This window comes from Tiliqua scincoides, chromosome 5 (genome assembly GCF_035046505.1).
Source record: "Tiliqua scincoides isolate rTilSci1 chromosome 5, rTilSci1.hap2, whole genome shotgun sequence".
NCBI classification, from domain to species: Eukaryota; Metazoa; Chordata; class Lepidosauria; order Squamata; family Scincidae; genus Tiliqua; species Tiliqua scincoides.
In genome coordinates this window covers 56082000-56102748 of record NC_089825.1, presented here as the reverse complement: position 1 = coordinate 56102748, position 20749 = coordinate 56082000, and the positions used below count along the sequence as shown (strand labels likewise).

Here is a 20749-nt window from a genome sequence, read left to right as displayed (position 1 = left end):
TACAATCAAAGTGATTAAGTTATGCCCTCATCTTGGTGCCTCACAGACGCTGAGACTGCCAGATAATTTGCAGATTGTTTCAAGAAGACAACAGTTATGTGTTTATGTGCTCTTTATTTTTATACTGCCACCTTACTGAACAGCAGCACTGAATGAGCTGAAAGATGGAACACATTTCTCATGATCCTTGTATCTAGTGGTAGTCACAGAGTGAGCATTGTGTTCCTTCTTCCATCTCACTCAGCACCATTTGAGAGCGCAGATGACTGCCCAAAAGTAAGTGGAACAAGGGAATGCCTTGGTGGGCCCCACATCCATCTTCTGTATTAAAATACTTTACATTTCTGCATGAATTGTATAGTAACTAATAGAAACAGTTTGCTGCTAGAGAAACACTCCAACTACTACTATAGTATTATTATTAAGAATATTTAAATACCACTTTTCAACCAAAAAAAGTCCATAAAGCGATTCACATACAAAATCAAATACCTAAATGGATCCCTGTACCAAAAGGAGCTCAAAATTTTTAAAAATGCAGAACACCACCAGTAAAACAGCCACTAGAAAAGATACTATGCTGAAGTGAAGAGGGACAGTTATTCACCCCTTGCTAAATATAAGAGAAGCATTAACTGAAAAAGTGCCTCTCTGTCCAGTTAGCAGGGTGCACATCTAGTGTAAATCAATATATTCTATGGCTAATACTAAATGTAGGGGTAAATCAACATATGGCTAATACACATGGTTAGAGGTGTTGGAAAACAGTGTCATTTAGTTTACTCAGAAGCCCATTGTGTTCAGTAAGACTTAAGGCACAATCCTAGAACGAACTTGGGCTGATGCAAGTCTCTTGTGCCAGCCTGGAGTGTCGCAAAAGTGCCGTAAAGCACACAGCACCCAGCACACAGACATACACCAGCCTCTCCATGCCGTTGCAGGCCCCTGGGAGAGGGTGATTGCTTTGGCTGAACCTGGTCACGAAGGGGTCTGGGGGGTGGAAAGGGCAGGGAAGAGGCTGGAGGGTGGCGTTTCAGGGCAGGGACAGTGGGCAGGAGGCATTCCTAGGGGTGGGCAGGTGGGGAGTGGGAGGCAGGTCCAGGATCCTGCAGTTATGCTGGATCCTGACCCCCAGGTCATTCCCAGGTTGCTTAGATCTGCGCCACCTCATCAGGTGGCGCAGATCCGAGTAAACCCATTGGCATCACTGCAGCGTGACACGGGGTAAGGGGAAACATTTCTCCTTGCCTCAGGCTGTGTTGCTTTTGGTCCCAAACTTGCACTGGATGCAGCACAGGCCCACTGGCCCGCCTGCTTCCAATGCAAGTTAGGACTACACTCTTAGGCTGTAATCCTATCTTACTGGAAATAAACACCTCTACATATAGCTAATAAGAATCAGCCAAAATTCACTAGTCCCTACTTGCGCGATGAAATTGAAATGTCTTTTCTCCAGTACATAAAGGAAGCTTTTGGTTAAGCAGCCTGCAATGCTGTGGAACAGATTGTACACATTCCATACATGCTGTCAAGCAGAAAGGACTGTACCTCTGGAAGGACACCAAGGAGCAAATGCATTTGTGCTGCTGGTTTTGATCCTTTAGTAAAGATTCTAAAAGAGTCATCTTTGAAGAAAATGTCCCATTGACCCCAAGGAACATTTCAATGAAACATATTGAGTTTTGTTATTATCCTTACAGCACAATCCTAATTTGTGCTGCAACAGGCAGGCCAACAGGATTGCACGGTATTCAGTGCAAGTTTCGAGGTGGCTGACACTCGACCTGAAGCAAGGTGAAAAAAATTCCCCTTACCCCAGTTAGAGCCGCAGCAGCCCCAATGGGTCTACTCGGATCCAAGCATAATTGAGCAGCCTGGAGCTGCTGCATGCTACCCAGGAATGGAGTTAGGAGCCTGCAGTTATGGCGGATCCTGGTCCTGCCTCCCACTCCCCACCCACACGCCTGCCCATCGCTCGCCATCCCCCCGCCCTGAAATGCCTCCTTCCTGCCCTCCCCATGCCCCCACACTGGCCAAGCTTGGCCAGCGCAGACTTACCTTCCTTTGCCATCACAGAGGCTACATCTGGCCTCTGCAGGCCAGCGCACCTCCGTGCACTGGTGCAGCTTTCTCCTAAGACGACGCAAACTTGCTTCACGACACATTTGTGACCCTCCCAGGCTGGTGCAAGGGACATGCGCCAGCTGTGGGCGTAGTTAGGATTGCTCACTTAATCTGCTAAAGTAAATTTTCCTATCCAGATTGATTTTGAGTCTTGACACTCTTTTTGAGACTTTTATTTTCTGGTACTGCCTGGTGCCCTTCCCTTGTTATTTTGAAGGTTTATATCCCAACTTTCTGACCCCAAAAAGTCTACAAGGCAGTCCACAATCAATCAAAACAACTCATAACCATCCTGTTTGACTAGCTCTTCGTAACGTCCATGGCAGGAGGAGGCCCCTGCCCTGGGGTCGGTACCGAGCGCGAGGAGCTTACCCAGTCGAGGCGCAGTGGTCGGCGGTGAATTAATGAAGCAGGTATGGCAGCTTTACACAGACAGTTTAATTGAATCAACCTCTTTACATTCATGTGGCTCGTTACTTCACGGCCCACCTCAGTCTAGACTGACTGGTGTCATCGTTGTTGGAGCAGCTCAGGCCCCGGTCCTTCCGGCACTTTGGAGATTGTAGTCCAGGCCTCCCAGCCCAAGTCCCTCGGCCCTGCACCCGGGTTCTGGAGAGCACTGCCACGGCTGGCCGGGGACAGGCTGGCTGGCCTTGAGAGGGCCCACGGTACCTTGGTGCTGGCTCCCTTGTCAGTTAGTCCCCCTGGGTTGTAGTTGGCGCCAAGCACCCGTCTCGACAACCATGTTTCTCCAGGGTACGCCCTCTGGGTCTGGGCAGGCCCTGGGTCAGGGAGGTTTCTGCCCCAGCCTCCTCTCTCTAGAGCTGACCACAGCCCCCTCCCTATGGAGGCCTCTCTCCTTTCCCCTTGGCCGAGGTCACCCTTTCCCTCTGGCTTCCCTCTGGCCTTCCACCCCTCCAGCGAGGAGTGACCTCTCTCCTCCCTCTCTAGCTCCCTTATGAGGCTTACCTCAGGTCGGCCTTGCCCCACCCTTCCTGCCCACATGTCTTCCTGCTCCCAGCTGTTCCCTGTCCCTACTCCCATGTAGGTGTCCTGCTGACACTGGGGGCTTACTCCCGAGTAGGCCTTGACTCCAGAGGAGACCCCTGCTCCCAGGGAACTCCTGGCCACCTGGGCTGGGTCCAGGTGACACTCCTCCTCCTCTGAATGGCCTGATAATCCTAGACCCTGAAGCACAAAGAGAGAACATTTTGACTTCTGCATCAAAACCAGCCAGGACTTGAGTCAAGACTTCTTAGGATATGCCCACTCTTAGAATATATCCAGAATAGCCTGCTGATTTTCTCTGATCAGGCCTAGAAGTGTTTCCTGATGATATCTGGTTTCTGCCTAGCTAATCATCTCATTTAAGACTCGACTTAGAGTCCTATCTTATCTTAATACTGTTAGCATCTCCCTTTTCCCAGCTAACAGTCACTTCTTCAGGTTAGAAAAGACAAATCAGGGCCGTGCACAACAGAATCTGGAAACGTTTACTGTTTTGCTAGCAAATCTCTTTTCCAAAGTATTATGTCACTTTCCCCACCTGAAAAGGTTCCTCCTGCCTGAGGAAAGAAAGGAAAAGGTTGTAGTTGCAGGCAGCAGAGAAAAGACAAGCAAAATTCTGGGTCAAGATGAGCCACATTCAGTCACAGACTGATCAGATCAAGCAGAGAACTAGGCCAGATTCAAGAACTAACAGATCTTGATGCAGAAGCAACAAGACTTTCTCTTTATGCTTTAGGGTCTAGGATTACCAGGCAACAGAGAGCAGAAGAAGCTAGCCAAGAAGCATCTGCTTCCCTGAAAAATCAGTAACACAAAAGAAAGTTAAGGCACAAAATTTTTGAACTGTCATTAAATCAGAGCAATAGAACATTTAACTAGGTCAGTGTTTCTCAAACTGTGGTTTGGGACCCACTAGGTGCGTTGTGAGCCAATTTCAGGCGGGACCCCATTCATTTCAATATTTAATTTTTAATATATTAGACTTGTAGCTCTCATGGTATGTGACTGCACTTGGGGAAATGTTACAGACTTTCAACTATGCTACTATGCATATTGTTTTTACAATGATAGTAAATAGGACTTACTCCTGGGTAGTGTGGGCAGGATTGCAGCCTAGGATTGTTAAAAATTTTCCTGCTTGATGATGTCACTTCCAGTCATGACACCACTTCCGGTGGGTCCTGACAGATTCTTATTCTAAAAAGTGGCTCCCAGTGTTAAATGCGTGAGAACACTGAACTAGGTGTTACAGGACACAGATGCAAAAGGAAAAGATTCATGAAAGTCAGTTTAAAAAGATGCCTCATCCATAGATTTGAAAATCTAGAAGTGTTCTAAACTTTTGGATACTCATAATTCATGAGGAACAGCATTAAGAACATAATAAGAGTCTCCCTGGATCAGGCCAAAGGCCCATCTAAGTCCAGCTTCCTGTATCTCACAGTGGCCCACCAAATGCCCCAGGGAGCACACAAGACAACAGGCACAACCTGCATCCTGGTGCCCTCCTCTGCTTCTGGCAATCAGAGGCAGCTTGTCTCTAAAACCAAGAGCTTGCACATACCTACACATTCTTTTCTGGACTAAATAGCTGAACATTTCCCTTGGCCAAAAAGACACTGCTTAACAACCGCAGGCCTGGGGGTGGGTTGCTGACTAGTAAGGATTCCTAGGAGGTAAGAATAAATTTTCCCACCTCCAGTTAGAAGAACAAAATGTGAGAAGATGAAGAGCGACATGCAGATTGTCTCTGCCCTGATCCTCTTTCTGTCCACTCTCAGCAAGCAAAAGAAGGATCCTCAAATCTTCATCAAAGCAGCTCTGCCAGCACTGGATTGGAGGGGGTGGTAGGCCAGATATGGAGTGAGGAACAACCTACATCAGTTCATTACTCCACTTCCTGCTCAAAGAGGCTGCTTCAAATCAGCCTCATGGCTAGACTGGCCCTGGTAAGAGCTTCTGAACCTTATAGAGTCAGAAGACACTTTAGACAGACCACAAACTAAAGGCTATCAAGGAAACGATATATCTGAAAAGGTGCTTTTCATCATAATGACTTGCCACTACACTTTTGTATTATGCCTCAAGTCTGTTTTTCAGGATACTTCCCTACCTGTCTGTCACTTCTCTGCATTACTTGGTCAAATATCTTTATTTTGCCTCTGACAAGTGAACATTTCATAAGACACTTTGAACATCAGCTCAAGCCTCTATAGCTCTCCTACATGTATGCAAGGCTCCCCCTTGGTTGCTTGGTTTGGCAGAGCTGATGGTTTGCTAGAAGAAGAATAGGACTTAGCTGTCCTAGTTGCCACCAGACAGTACCCCATAAGTGACATATGAGTCCACACCAGATTAAATGGCAGGCCATTATACATCTATAGCTGATGACCAAAATTCAGTCTTATTTTCATAATTTACTAGTAAAAGCCTACTAACACAATACTGTAAATTAACCAATAAATCTCAGTCATCTATAACACATTGTCAAAAAAATTATAATTCTAAAATACAAAAGATTTGTAAGACTAGAAATTGAACCACACCCAAGAAGTCATTGTCATCCACAAAAAAGGAGTTCAAATGCTTTTGAAGCTTTCAGTGTGTCTGATGCTGGCATGCAAAACAAGTTGTGGATTAGGACAGCACAAGGCTCTCTACTGAAGGTAAAAATGTCACCGCAAAATTCTTTGGGAGGAAGCTAACTGGAAGCTAACCGGAAACAATGATTTGGAACAATACAAGGCTGAGGGAGAAACTCAAACTGCAGACTTGTGCAGCAGAAGACCAGTTGGTTTGCTTTCAATTACTCCAGCAATTGCCTTTGAAACACTCAGGATGTAAATATATTTGCAATAGGAGACAGTTGGTCTCCGATTATTTTGTTGTGGATGTTACATCAGTTAAATCATTCCATCAGTTTACAGTATACCATAAATGTTTACATGAGCTCTGAACTATAAAATATTTTCACATAACTTTTCCAGCTTGGAAAGAATGATGCACTGTCAAAGTTTGAAATACCTCTGAGTAGCAATTCTGTATCTGAAGATCGAATAAAAACCATTTGCAGATCATCTGGAAAGTTGCAGGGAATATTAGGTTAAACAAATTACTGTTCCATGATCTCTCGAATGGTAAATGTAACCAGGAAGATATAGCTTATGTATTTTAAAACTGTGTGTTTAGAGCGAGGGGAAACATTAAAGAGACAAGCTCATAGCCCAACTGTACTGACCTGTCTGTAAGTTCCTTCTAACAAGGTGTCCAGATGTTGAAGAGGAGCTGGGGTTTTATCTTTAAATCGTGCCAGCAGACGTCGTTCAATAGCTCTAAACTGTATGGCTCTTTCAGATAATAGTTGCTCATATTTTGCAGCATTTGAGCACAACTATAATTCAGAAAAAAAATTAAGGATAGAGTTAAAATTATTCCAGAATAGGGAAAATATTGTTTCATCACACATTTACAACGAACCGCTGGACAACGACCACATTTTTAAAGCTTTACTGCATTAATTCACATAATGTTTTACTATGGTCATGTGGGCCATTTGAGAAGATGGTAATTTTACACTCATCATGAGATCTACTAACAAGTTAGAATAATGGCAGCCATTACCAAAATTGAAAATAATTGTTGACAGCCAAGATAATCTACAGTAATGCAAGATAATCTTAACATGGGATTTCATGACAGGAGTGAAATTAACTCTTCATCACTGGGTTATGAGGTATTTCAGTAAACTCGATCTGCAGTACGTATACTTAATGTATTATATTATTCTCACTACATCAGGAAATGGGTCACTGTATGTTTTGAAATATGTTGTGGTGCCTTTAAGAAAGAATTTATATCTTTTGTTAAAGTCATATAGTTTAAGAATAGTAGCCATACATAAAAAATAAAAATCACACACACTAATTATACTATCAAATGTCAATGTAATACAGAGATTAAACATATTACCAAAACAATGATAATGTCAGCTCATTTAGTTCTATAGATGAACATCTGCAGTAACTGGCTCACTGCATTTGATTCACTTCATATCGAATCTAGAGAAGGAACTAAACTCAGACATATTGCCGTAAAAGATGTGAATACTATGTTTTAATGTAAATTCTGCAGAAGGCCCTTCAAAAAATGTCCAAATTTAATAGCTTTATGAGCCCCGTCGGCATAGTAGGCTGGTGGAGAGGGGATATGTCCCACTAGGTGAATGGGGGTGGCATGTGCTACTATACTGGTTTCTTTGGAGGGAGATTGGTCAGCAGCATGGCATCAGATGATGATGTCACCAGCCATTGCCCACTCCCAGCTATAAGGGAGACTAACCAACAAGCAGGAGTCATTCCCATAGGGGCGCAACTGGCCTCAGCCCTATGAAGTGCCCTAGGGAGGAAGACAGGACCTAGGAAGGGGGTGGGAGAGGAGCACACCTTATCCCAGGGAGAGCCACTGAAGTCCCAATGGGGCTACTCAGATCTGCGTCACCTCAGGAGGTGGCACAAATCCAAGCGGCCCAGGACTGTCCTGGGCTGCCCAGGAACAGGGTTAGAATCCAGCATAAGTGCTGGATCCTGGACCCACCTCCTGCTACCTGCTCACCCCTGGGAACGCCAGCTGCCCACCCTCCACCCCGCCCGAGAACGCCTCCCTCCCACCTCTTCCCTGCCCTCCTCACATCGGCCTGACCCCTGCCTTGGCCAAGCTCAACCAGCACAAAGTTACCTCTCCCCAGGGGCCGTGGCGGTATGGGGAGGCCAGTGCATATCCATGCGCCGGTCTAACACCCCTCAGAGTGGCATGAAAGTGGTTTATGGCACTTTTGTGACATTCCCAGGCTGGCAAAAGGGACTTGGGCCAGCCCAGAGAGCAGTTCATGCCCAAAGGAAGAGGAAGTGGAATGAGGGTCAACACTTTCCTTTTTACTCTTCTATCTATTGTTTGGTTTCAAATAAACAAGAACAACACTTTAACTGCATCTCGACTGATATGTCAGTGAACTTCTCAAGCCCTCTGGTGGTTTCGCTCCTGCCACAGGTAGAGGAAGCTGAGATGACAAACCTATAGAATGTTTTATTGTTCTCCAAGTATATGAATGTATGACAACCGTCCGGATATATAGTGGGCACTCAGCAGCCATGGGGAATCCATTCCAGGATAATGAAATTCACGGAAGGGCCTCACAGGACCTCCCGGACTCAACCAGAAGTGCCTTCTGAGTACAACCAGAAGTGTGTTCTGAAGCCTGGGAGGCTGCATGCAACTGCCCTGACCCTCAGAAAGCCGCCCATACACATTCAGAAGGCACCAGGTTTTCGGTGAAAGTTGGAGGTGTCTTCCAAAGATCTTCTGAGGCAAGGGGGGGGGGGAGATGCACCCTCGGCACCCATGGTGAGTCAAATCCACAGGTGCCAAACCCGCAGATAAGGAGGGCTCACTGTATAGGAAAACAGTCAAGCCAAAAGTGATCTTTGTGTACCCAAGAGTGGAAAGCAAGACTATATAATGAGACTGGAGCCTACAAATGGTACCACTGCACACCATCTATGTGCACTGGACCTGTGTAAGAAGTATTTCTTAGTATAAACCAGGGGTGTCCAAACATTTTGGCAGGAGGGCCACATCATCTCTCTGACACTGTGTCCGGGGGCCGAATTAATTTAATTTCAAATGTGAATAAATTTACATAAATGAATATATTAGAGATGGAACTTATATGAATGAATGAAGGTCTTGCAGTAGCTCAAGGCCTCTAAAAGGCCTTGCACAAAGCAAGGCCAGCCTTTCCTTCACTGCCACTGCTGCATCACAGATGTGAAACAGCAAGTAATGGAGGGAGCCCTTGTCCCACAGCTCAGGTGAGAAGTTGAACAGTCGTCCTCTTGCTGACAGCAGTTGCATTGGGCCAGCACGGGCTCCAAAAAGTCTCTGGAGGACCAGAGACTCATTGGAGACTGGAGGCTCTCTGAGGGCCTGATTGAGAGTCCCTGAGGGCCGCAAGTGGCCCCCGGGCCGGGGTTTGGGCACCCCTGGTATAAACAATTATGTTAATAACTCAAAGCAAAAACTGAAGAAGCCGCTAGCACAGAACAAACGCAATTACAAAATGTAAGCATTAATGAGCATACCTCAAAATGATGATCAATTATCTCAAAATATTCCTGTAAAGGGACTGGGCCAGAAAAACTACATGTGAAGTCTTTGCAGTTTTGCTTCTTGAAGTGTTCTTCAAGCCGAAGAGTGAGCTCTTTCGTAATTAGCCAAATATCTTCTAACAGGTCACTTTGAATTCTGTAACGCTCTTCAAAATTAAAACCAAAAACATTAGCAATGTTTCATCCTTAGATACCAGCTGGTGCTGTTCTACAAAGAAATTCTTACGTATAATTCTTCCAAAAATATCTTTGCTGCTAATGAAACCCGTTTACTGTACACAAGCTATTTCTGAAATATCTATTCATTTATAACTTAGGATAATTAATGGTTCCATTATCCTCACTCATTTATCCTATACATAGCATCCAATTATTTTTATAGAAGTTATGAATAGCAGAGTAAAAATAGTTTTGAAAACAGATGTAAAGAATAGATCACTCAACAGCATACTCTGACTCAATGGTACTCGGGGTGGCATGAGGGGTTGAGCAGGTTGGACATTTGTGTTGCCTGATGGCCTTTTTTATGTTAATGCATGCAGGGAATATGCACGTGGTGCTGGATGACTGTCAGAAGAGCACAGCTCAAGCCAGTAACATGATACTAAAAAACAGGACTGATGGCAAGACGCCTTCGATCCACCAAGCAAGAGAAAAATCACACTTTTGATTATCAGACCAATCAACTGGCTCACTTCTTGCCCCCCAAACAGATTCTATCCCCCTTCTTTCTATCTTTACTTCTCATTTCTCTCAATTAACACAGCTGAAGCTGTTGTGCAACAGCATGTGCAAGACAGCCATTCTTGTCAGCCACCTCCCAGACCACCTTTCTCTCTAAGCTATTTTCACCCTTTTCTTTACCTCATCCAACTAACAGAGCAATCCAACCCCCCAAGAGGGTGCAAGTCTCTTGCACATGTTCTTGAATGTTGTGAACATGCTGTAAAGCATCTTTGCAGCTATTTGGGAGTAGGCTAGGCCAACACAAGGACATGTGCTGGCCTTGCAAAGCCAGGTCTGTGCCTGGAGAAAGTAAGTTTGTGCTAGCCCCTGTAGGCCACCACAGAGGGCTGGAGGGTGAAATGGGGATGGGGAGGGGCCTTATTGGGTGGGAGGAGGGTGGATTGGGCCTGAGAAGGGGGTGAAACTGGCTGCAGAAGCACAAATTAGATCCTAAACTCTATCCCAAACCTGACCAGCATTACATGGGACACCTGGATTTGCGCCTGTTAAATTGAGGCACAGAACCAAGTAGCCCCATTGGGGTGGCTGGCACACAACATGCGATAGAGAATAAAATCCCCTTACACCCCAGCCCACACCTATCTTGAGCTGGATTCAGTACAGGCCTCTCAGTCTGCCTGTTCCTGCATAAGTTAGGATTGTGTGTTAGGATTAGGAAGGTACTACCTAGATTTTGAGGCTTGCTTCAAAGCCCTCTTCCTGCTTTTGTAACTTTCTTTAATCGGGAATTCTCACAACTTGGCATGCCTGTCCTGCAATTCCTGCAAGGCATTGTACTCAATCAAGTAAATACAGGCTGGTAACCTTGATCTTCAGTGCAGCCTCACCACAGACCCACAAATTCCCCATTATCTTTTGGTGGTCTCTCTTGTATGCAAGCAGATAGCTGCAATCGTTTTCTTTGTGTGATTGCTTGTTGTGTGCATGAGCATTTATTTTGATTTAATGCTTTATTTTGATTCCCCTTCCAAATTATTGTTAAACTATTCCCACAACAGAAGTTGGTTTGTTATAAATTTTACCTTTTCCTCCCTCTTCATTCCCTGCTAACCCACTGAGCTGTTCCACTGGCCACTACACAGGATCCCAGGACAAGAAATAATTTTCCCCCATGTGCACAAGTTAACATGTTTAAAAGTACACATACATGGTAACAATGGCCAAGGGTTCATGCCAACCAGGGGGCCTAAATGGCTAAGCTGATCCCTGAACTCTCAATACTGGTGACAGTACTAACACCTGATGCATTGTTGCACCATGGAGGCACCACTGGGGCACCATGGAGGCCCAGTGCACCCAGTAACCTGGTACCAACCTAAACTATTCATATCTACAACTTCAAGAAACATTATCACAATAAAGAAATCAGTGTAATGATGAAGATGAACACAACAATTTACAGAAAACAATTTAACTATCTCAAGTTGCACTACAAGCCAAACTGAGTCAAAAGTCTACTGCAGTTTTGCCTTCCTTCATTACCCCAAAAGCCAAGGACAAAAATCTTTTCCTAACAAGCTAAGAATAGAATCTCTTCCAATACTGTTTCAAGAAATAAGTAATTCATTAAACTAAAACAAGGTACAGTTATCGCTCTTAGGCACTTAATGTGTTCCATGAAAATTGCTTGTAAGGTGAAAAATTGTATAGCATGTATAGTGAAAATGTTTTTGCACTGCACCGCCACCTAGTGGCTGCTTTAAAATGTTTCCTGTAGCAGTGTTTTACAAGTGCTCGTATAAGTAAAAAATATATTTCTATACTGAAGTATGAAATTATATACCTTGTTATAGTGAAATCTCAAAGCTATTGCTCATAATGAATATACAGTCTAAAGAGCAACTAGACAGCCTTTCATCACATGGCTCACACAAACTCTTGCCTTGATTCCATCTGGATGAATTCTTGGCCCCTATTCCCTTGCTCTGCATTGCATACCTAGGTAGCAATAATTGATCCCTCAATTTCCACTCCAATGTGAATGTCAGATACTGAAACAAATTTCTCAACTAACTGTGAATATAACTACATTTCTAGTTTGTGTGTGTGAGAGAGAGTGAGAGAGAGAGCATAAACACAGGGAGGCCCCCATATCTGCAGACTGGGTCTGGCTCCCCTGGCTTCCCAATGCTTCCCTGGGCCTCCCAATGCCTTATAAGGCATTAAAAAGTCACTTCCAGTTTCTCTGTGAAACCGGAAGTTGCTTTATTTTGCCTGCCAAGCTCAGTCTAAGTTTGGCAGAGGCTAAGGATGGACGTCCTTGGCCTCTGCTGAGCTCAGAAATCCCAGAGAGGAGCAGTTCGCCTGTATCCGCGGTTCCAGCTATCCACACACAGCGGAATGGAATTCCGAAACAGAACCCCTGAGGATAATGGAGTACGCCTGAACTGTCTAGCCAGGTTATTTGAAAGCTAGAAACAGTGTATAAGACTGAGAATCAGGAGGGGGTAGTACATCTTTTCGACTTTTGTGGGTAACAAGGCTGATTGTGGTTTCTAAGTACTGACAACCAAGTACTGAAACTCTGCAGCTTGGTTTGTATTGCTTGACTTTCTTGGGGGTCTGCTTGAGGGGCAATTTCAGTGAAATTCTGAAACTAAAGCATGTGGTCTCAAACTTGTCTGAATGTCACATTGACTGGCACTCTATCCCCCAAATCTAAATGACATATGGAGGGTGGTTATGATTACTTGGTAACGAGAGGCATTATACACATGTTCAGGAATTACTACTTGAAATGTAGTTTAAATTTAATTATTTAAACCATTTGAAATTTAATTATTATAAGCTTTAAATCAGAGTTTGAGTTTCAAACTCTGATTTAAAGTTTACAATAATTAAATTTTAAATGGTACACTAAATAGTTAGCACTGAAAAAGTTCAAGAGTAGGAACTTCAGTGGGAGAGAAGAATATGCAAATTGAATGGGGAGATTTGAGCTTACCTTTGAACTCCCCTTCTCAGTGGTCTCCTTGTCACCTGAGAAGTTGTCACAAGCTGGCCCTTGTCACCAGGGCCAGTCCTTGTCACCTGAGAAGTTTCTCCCTCTCAGGCAGGCAGGACAGGTTACAAAGTGGTCCTAGGGGAGGTGCTTCCTTAATTCCTTCGACGGACCTTGCTTCTAGGCATAGTAGGTTGGGTTTTTCCTTGGTCAGCTTACCTGACCTTCAAAATTGTCGCAAAATGGCTGCTGACAGCATGCAAAGTGCTCTGTTGGCAGCCATTTTGGAATCGCTGCCACAACTGGAGGCAGCGCCCTCCATCCACTACTGGATCAGCAGAGCAGATAAGATAGCAGGAGGAGAGGGGCAAAACAGGGACAGGAGGGAGGAGGAACATGAAGAAGGCCTTAGAAGATAGAGAATACTATGGGAGAAGGGGAAGAAGAAAAGGGTTGAGAGAAGGTGACACTGCAGAGATGCTGGGAAAGCGGAATTATCACATGGACCACCCTTTCAGCAGTGCTGCTTCTCCTGACGCATCGCTTCATACACAACCTCTCAGTTGCTGAGCTGCAAAGTGATGCCTTGGCAAAAGTGGAACGGCTGAAAGGATGGCCTGCATGATAATTGGGCTCTTCCACATCTTGAAAAGTATGGTCAAGATTGCACATTTTCCCTTCTGTCATTTGTAGCTAATGTGTTTCTATATATAAAGTGCTTTTTTGGTCATCATTTACTTAATGACCATTTCCTGCTTAATGCTATCACTTCCGGCCCTCAGCAGGCACCATGAAAACTATTCAGTCACTCTATGAAATGAGTTTGACTGCTCTATGTCATCTATACTGCTCTTCCCAGATGACAAGGACTGACCCTGCCATGGAGATCGCACCGGAGAAGGTATAGTCTCAGTCATTACTGAAAGATTCCAATATGTCATATCTGCACCGGGTCTCACAGCACAAGGACTCTGGACTGTGCATCTCACTTGGAGAGCAAACAGCACAACTATTCTTCCCAACTGTTTTATACAGATGGTATTTTGCACTATTGCCTTTAAAAAGGATTTGTGGACTTTTTCTTTCTATCACATGAAAGTTAGAAAATAGATGAAGTGTGCTTTTAACAATAATCTAAGCATAAGTATTTCCCTCTGTACCAGAACTCATAGACCAAGAATAGAATTTTGCAACCTATATAAAGCTTGATCTTTTTTTGTACAGTTTGTATGGTTGTTTCAGGCTGCATGCACATCACCTATTAATGGAAACAAACCACTGAAAAGGTTCACTATGAAACAATGATGGTCTGAAGGCATTTCTGAAAATACTTTATTTGAAAGTACAGCTGTGAGAATAAATAAGAGGGAGAGTGGGAATTTAAAAAAAACCTAAGGATTTTTTTAAACTTAGTGTTCTGGTTGTTAGAAGTTTGGCCAAGTCCAAAAAACGAAAAGGTTTATAACATTAGTTATTAAACAATTTCAAAAGATTAGTAATCCAAGATTGTCTAAAGTTTCTACTGGCATAATTCCCAGAAAATGCATTTCACTGATGGGACAATGACAAATTCTATTTACAGTGTACAAGGAAAATAGGCAGGTTTTATTTAAAAATATGTCAATTCAAAAGCAGAAAACCATCTGTTAATGATAACATTCAACCTTATTTTCATTACTGCTAGATAAATTTCCAGAAGAATGACCACACTTTTTGAACAAAAAATTTAAATACCCCTTGACTAATATTAGTCCTTGATTTGAGGACACTGTTAAGGTCATCACTGGCTTCAAAATATTTTAAAACAGCAAAAAAGAATTGCAAATATTAAATGTTTAGTGATAAGCAAGGATAAAACTCATTATTTATTTGTATTTTACAAGGTTATGAAGATAAGTTTCTTCTCAAAAGACAAACTTTCTAAATGTATAGGAAGGGAGATAACAGGGTATTACTGACAAAAACTTTCACATCATGGAAGACTTGCTCAATTTGAGAGTAACCAAAAATTAAGAAACTATAGCACAGGGGTGCTCACACTTTTTTGGCTCGAGAGCTACTTTGAAACCCAACAAGGCCCAGAGATCTACCAGAGTTTTTTTTTACAATGTTCGCGCCATCATAACCTATAACATTTATGTGTACAATGTATGTTGGTGTACCTTGAGCCCCACTGAGTATAACAGGACTTACTCCTGAGTAGACATGCTTAGGATTAGGCTGTGAGGCTGCAATCCTAGCCACACTTACCTGGGAGTAAGCCCCATTGAGTACAATGGGCCTTACTCCCAGCGTTTCCTCCCAGAGGCACCTGAAGGGGGGGTTGGCACTCCGCGATCTACTCATTTTGCCTCACGATCTACTGGTAGATCACGATCCACCTATTGAGCACCCCTGCTGTAGCAGCTTATATGGAAAAAGGAAGTCTAGTAGCCCATACAGGAAGCATTACATTCCCCAACAGCCATGCATACAGGCCCACGGATATTGCTGGAAGAATATATATCTTTCAATTGAATGTTAGCAAACAATGATTCTAATACAATATGGTGTATCTTTTCTGCTAGTGTCTAAAACAGGCCAAAAGCAGGCTCATCCTCTATAAATGTGGTATGGCTTATCTTCAGGAAGTTTTATTTGGTAAATAAAATACACACATATTCTGCACTATACATTTTTGTCTAAGACAGATAATGAAGAAAAAATATTTTAAAGCAACTTTAACCACACACATTAAGCACATAACTACAGTCATGCATCCCTTAGCAACAGGGATGCAGACCAGCAACCCCATCATCAAGCAAGGGTTGACACTATATGAAGCCTTTGAGATGAGGGGAAACTGTGCTCCTCTCACTCCGGAGGCTTTTTCTGCGCACTGCGCACACAACTGCGCACTGCCTCTTTGTGGCTCAGAATGCCCGAATTGCATGAGAGATACGACTTCTCTGTCTCTTGCATGATTCGGGCACTCTGAACTTCCCAGAGGCAGCACGCATCCACAGAGCTTCCCTCAGCTTCAGAGGCTTGAGGGGGCGTGCAGCAACCAGCTGCAGCATCACATATGCGGCCTATCGCTGGTCAAAGCATCACAAAACAGCACTCACCTGTATTGGCAAATAACACATGATAGCACTAATATGCAGTAGAACTAAGGGACGTTTTTGATACATACAGTTAGAACAAATGGAGTTAGAGTTAAACAGTTAGAGGAAATGGAGTCATAGCTCAGTGATAGACAACATCCTCTGAATGCAGATGCCAAGCTCAATCCATGGCTTCTTTGGAAAGGGCTGGAAATATGTTTTAGCAAAATCCTGAAGAGCTGCTACCAGTCAGTTTAGATGCTTCATAGGAGATTTAGGAAGTGGTACTTTATATAGCACACAAGAAGCCTGTGGAGTTTGTTCTTTCAAGATGTGGTGATGGCCACTAACTTGGATGGCTTTAAAAGGGTATTGGGCAGTTCATGAAGGACAGGTCCCTATCAATAACTACCGAACATGATGACTGTGTAACTTTTCTACTGCTTGTGGAATTCCCACATGCAGATCCTGAGCCACTGTGGGAAACAGGATGCTGAGTTAGATGGCCCTTCAGACTGATCCAGCAAAACTGTTACTATGTTCTTAAGGGTTATGTTAAATATTTTTGACAGTGTTATGTCTTTGAAATATTAACTGTGCATAGTATTCTTGCCACCGTTCATTGTCAAATACAACTGGCAATAAAATAAAGGATTTCAAATTGTGAGAAGATATCTGTTCAAGGGCCTTTGTGCTAGTTTTCTAGATTTTAGGGATGTTGCGTAGAATGTTCTAGATTTAGTGGCATGTGAGCTTTCCTCTATTGTCATGAATTCTTAAACTGTAAAAGACCTCAATATCTTTCAACATCTTTAAATCCTCTCATGGGAAACATCTGGACAAGTGGTTATTTAGGGACTCTCACAGTATCAATTGGTTTACTTTTACAGGCTTTATTTCTGTTTGTGTTTGTGAGCATTCTTTGAGTGTTGTATGATAATTTTTAATATTTGTTTAAGCTGAGAATACAAAATTTAAACAGTTGAAGTAACTGGAACATTCCACAATAAAAATCTGAGAAACCTTACACATTTTATAAATAGTTTTACACATTAGTTAAAATTAGAATACGTTATTTGGATTTTTGTTTTAAAGAATTGGTAACTTTAATGATTCCCATGTGTGAACTATGGGGTGATGGAAATCAGTATTCATTCATTAATTGAAGGAGCTTTAATTTATCCTAGCAAAGGGGTTTGGCTGGCTAAAGTCTGTTGTAACCTTGAGTTTGGATAGTGTGTTTAATCTTTCTATATCATGATGCTCTTGCCTCCCATCAATCATTTTCTTCTCTGTGTTGGTTTTGTTTAGTCATAGATCTGGTATGATGTTTACAATATCAACATAAGCTTTCCCACGGTACTACTGCTTGAAACAGACTAGTGTTTAGAGCAATGCTGCTGTGCCATAAAACTCTCATCTATTTTCCTACCTACCCATGCTACTTTATTATTTTGCTAAATATAACTCTGCGTTAGCAGAATGTTCATGAGAATTAATTCATATTAGGAGAAAATTCTCTCTCCACACCATGCATAATGTTATAAGTTACATACAGATGTTAAACAGGTTTTTGCCTGGAAGCTGAACTTGTCTTGCCACATGTAACCTGACACCCTAACCACTGCACCACACTGGCTCAACCTATTATTTGAATATCATACAGATAAAATGAACAGATCCTAAAAATACAGTATAAATGCCAATTGCTGCATTGTAAGCAATGGTGTTTTGATAAAAGCACCATATGAAACCTATACCTTCAGTGTATTCACATGATGTTTCTGAAGCAAGTAACATCACCCTGGACCCAGTTAATAACTGAAAACCTAAAGCATTTTGTTCATCTTCATCAGTAAAGCATCGATAAAAGCACCATGTGAAACCTATATCTTCAGTGTACTCACGTGATGTTTTTGAAGCAAGTAATGTCACCCTGGACCCAGCTAATAACTGAAATCCTAAAGCATTTTGTTGATCTTCATCAGCCTGATCAGCAAAGTCTACAAGAAAAAAAAATGAAATATACAATTTACATGCTTTGTCCATCCTGTTATAGTGCAGTCAAACATCTATTTTATAGTAAACTGCTCTCTACTACACAGAGAATTAGGATGGGATTTTTCAGAGATGTCACAATAATTAAACCAAGGGAGCTCTAAATAGTGAACTACCCTGCCCAGATACTAGGGAGCAGGATCAGATCAAACACAGTTCACCATAACTGACGATCAAATCTGTGTTTGTCTGCTAAACTCTTCTTCCCTCTGGTTCCAAAGTACCCAGAAATTTACTTTGGTAGACGACAGTGACAGAAGGTGATCTAAGCCCTGCCAGGGTGCCTTTTTTTGCACCAGGTCTGAATTGGAACTAATAGTCCTAGCACTGTCCCAGGAGGAAAATGATTTTTTGCATGTGACATTCCAAACAAGGAAAGTGAATCAATGCCTTCTTTCAGAATATGTAACTGCACCAATAAGCACTTTGTATCATTACCAGTGAGACATCTACATGCATGGTAGTTTTTTGTAAAATTACATTTATAATACAGGTATAACCTAATTATCCACAGATTTTTTTTACCTGCAGTTTTATCTCAATGCAGTGAGAAGAGCCCTTTAAATTAAAGGAAAAAAGTTGTTCAACAATAGCATTGTTAATACGAGAGGACAGCTGGCTGACTATCATTCTCTCTCCAGGCACTTAGAAAAAGCTTCAGGCCAAGGCAAGCGACCCCTCCCTTCCCCCTGAGCATGTGAAAGAATGATAATCACTTTGCATTCTTTTCTGCACTCTGGGTGAAAGGAGGGGTTGCTGGCTCTAACTGAAGCCTTTCTAAGCACCTGGAGACTGATTGATGGATTGTCTGCCTAATGACTATGGGCCCAATCCTATCCAATTTTCCAGCACCAGTGCAGCTGCAAGGTAAACCCCTAGGCAAGGGAACAAATGTTCTCATACATTGAGGAGGCCTCTGAGACTTCCTCCCCACCATGCAACGCACAGCCCATTGGCACAGTTGCACCGACACTGGAATATTGGATAGGATTGGCCCTCTGTCTTAGATCACAAAGGTCAGAAAGGCTGTTCTTAAATCACCTAGCAAAGTGACATTGTTTTTTAAATTGATTTTCTTCAATTTGGTTTTTGCCATCCACATTAGTTCCCGGAATGGAACCCTCGTGAACAACAAGACTCAATCTGTACAGTATATCATTATAGATGCTGTAACACATATGTAATATATTAGATACATTTATACAAAGCTTTCAATCTAGAGATCCCCCAAGTGTGAGGAGAGTGTACTTCTATCCATGTACAGGGTGGCAACAGTTTTCTTCCCAGGCTGGAGCCCTCACCTTTCCAGCCCGTCCTGGAGGTCAGGTAGGGTACGAAATGCAACATGTGGAGAAATACAGCATTGGGACTTTTCTAAATATATACTACATGTTTGTACATAGTGAATGGCAACTGAGAAACCAATCTAGGCAAAATCAAATCCCCTGAGATCATCAGAGGAAGTCCTTTGCACCTCCCCTATGCCTACAGAGATACATCAGAAGGTGAAGGCTAACCATTTGTAACCATAGGGGTTTCTTCCTCATTCCTCCAGGAAGGTAGCTCCATATCTTGGGGGGAAAAGGGAAGGTAGTAAGCAGTAAATACTAAAATCCCAGATAACAAAAATCCAGAATAAAATTCTCACGTTACAAGTGCATAATTATACGAAATTCTACCTGGAAAAAGTGTAACAAGGCTGACTGGAGGCTTGTTGGTGTCAATAGTTAATCTCTGGTTTGCAGTTTTTGATGGCTGAGCTGGAAAGCAAACTAACCGCAAGGGTAATCGAAATCTGCACACGGCAAATTTTGGTATACCTGAAACAGCACAGTTGTTAACATTAAACACACTGCAATTTAGGTATAGGGGTTTTGGTTTGGGCAACTAAATAAAATAAATCAGAACATTGTACAACTTTCATTATCTTGTACAAGATTATCAATTTCACTTCAAAAATCCTAAAAATTAAGCCATTTCTGCCCAATGTTGCATATATGCAACAGGGATCAAATGTATACACCTGTGGGTTTTTAAAGTCCCTCTCTAAATGTGGGAAACAAATTATGGTACAACAAAATATATATGTGCTTTAAAAATTAACCTTTTGACCTTAAATATACAGCATTCAACTAAGATGAAATGCTGAGCTACTGGATATCTTTTTCCAGGAGTCCAGTCATTTTTATCAAGCAATTTAAGTTTGTTCACTTTCAATAGCACACGTGAAAACAAATAAAATCCTACCTATAGTTGTTAAAATGCCCATGTAAAGTAGAATAAATATACAATCAATGAATTATGTTTGGATCTGAGCATCATTCACTGGATATAGTTGTAACACAACCATTGTCTGTGAAAATATCAATATACACAGAAAAGTCAATTTTAGGGTACCATCAATTTTAGCCTGATCAATAAAAGGAATCCAGTGTGCAGCTATGCAGACAGAAGCAGGTACACTAAAATGGACAAAGTAACTGGACCGCACCATTAAGATTGTTCAGAGGGACAAAATCCGCTTTCTGAAATTGCAGGTCCTCAGGTCAGATGTCTGATTTCTTTTTGCCCAGGGGATGAACTGCAACTATCCACATACAGTAAAAAATAAAATGATGCAC

General features: G+C 42.5%; 1 protein-coding gene across 2 annotated transcripts in view; it reads right to left on the bottom strand.

The window, feature by feature from the left end:
* Positions 1-20749, bottom strand: part of BBS9 (Bardet-Biedl syndrome 9) — a 281323-nt gene that overhangs the window by 208094 nt on the left and 52480 nt on the right. For both annotated transcript variants that reach the window (XM_066627037.1, XM_066627038.1), the window contains exons 15-18: positions 19808-19948; positions 17978-18073; positions 9270-9442; positions 6371-6523 (exon numbers count right to left, since the gene is read on the bottom strand). In XM_066627037.1, the coding sequence (XP_066483134.1) occupies positions 6371-6523; positions 9270-9442; positions 17978-18073; positions 19808-19948 (563 nt within the window). The remainder of the gene's footprint in view (positions 1-6370; positions 6524-9269; positions 9443-17977; positions 18074-19807; positions 19949-20749) is intronic.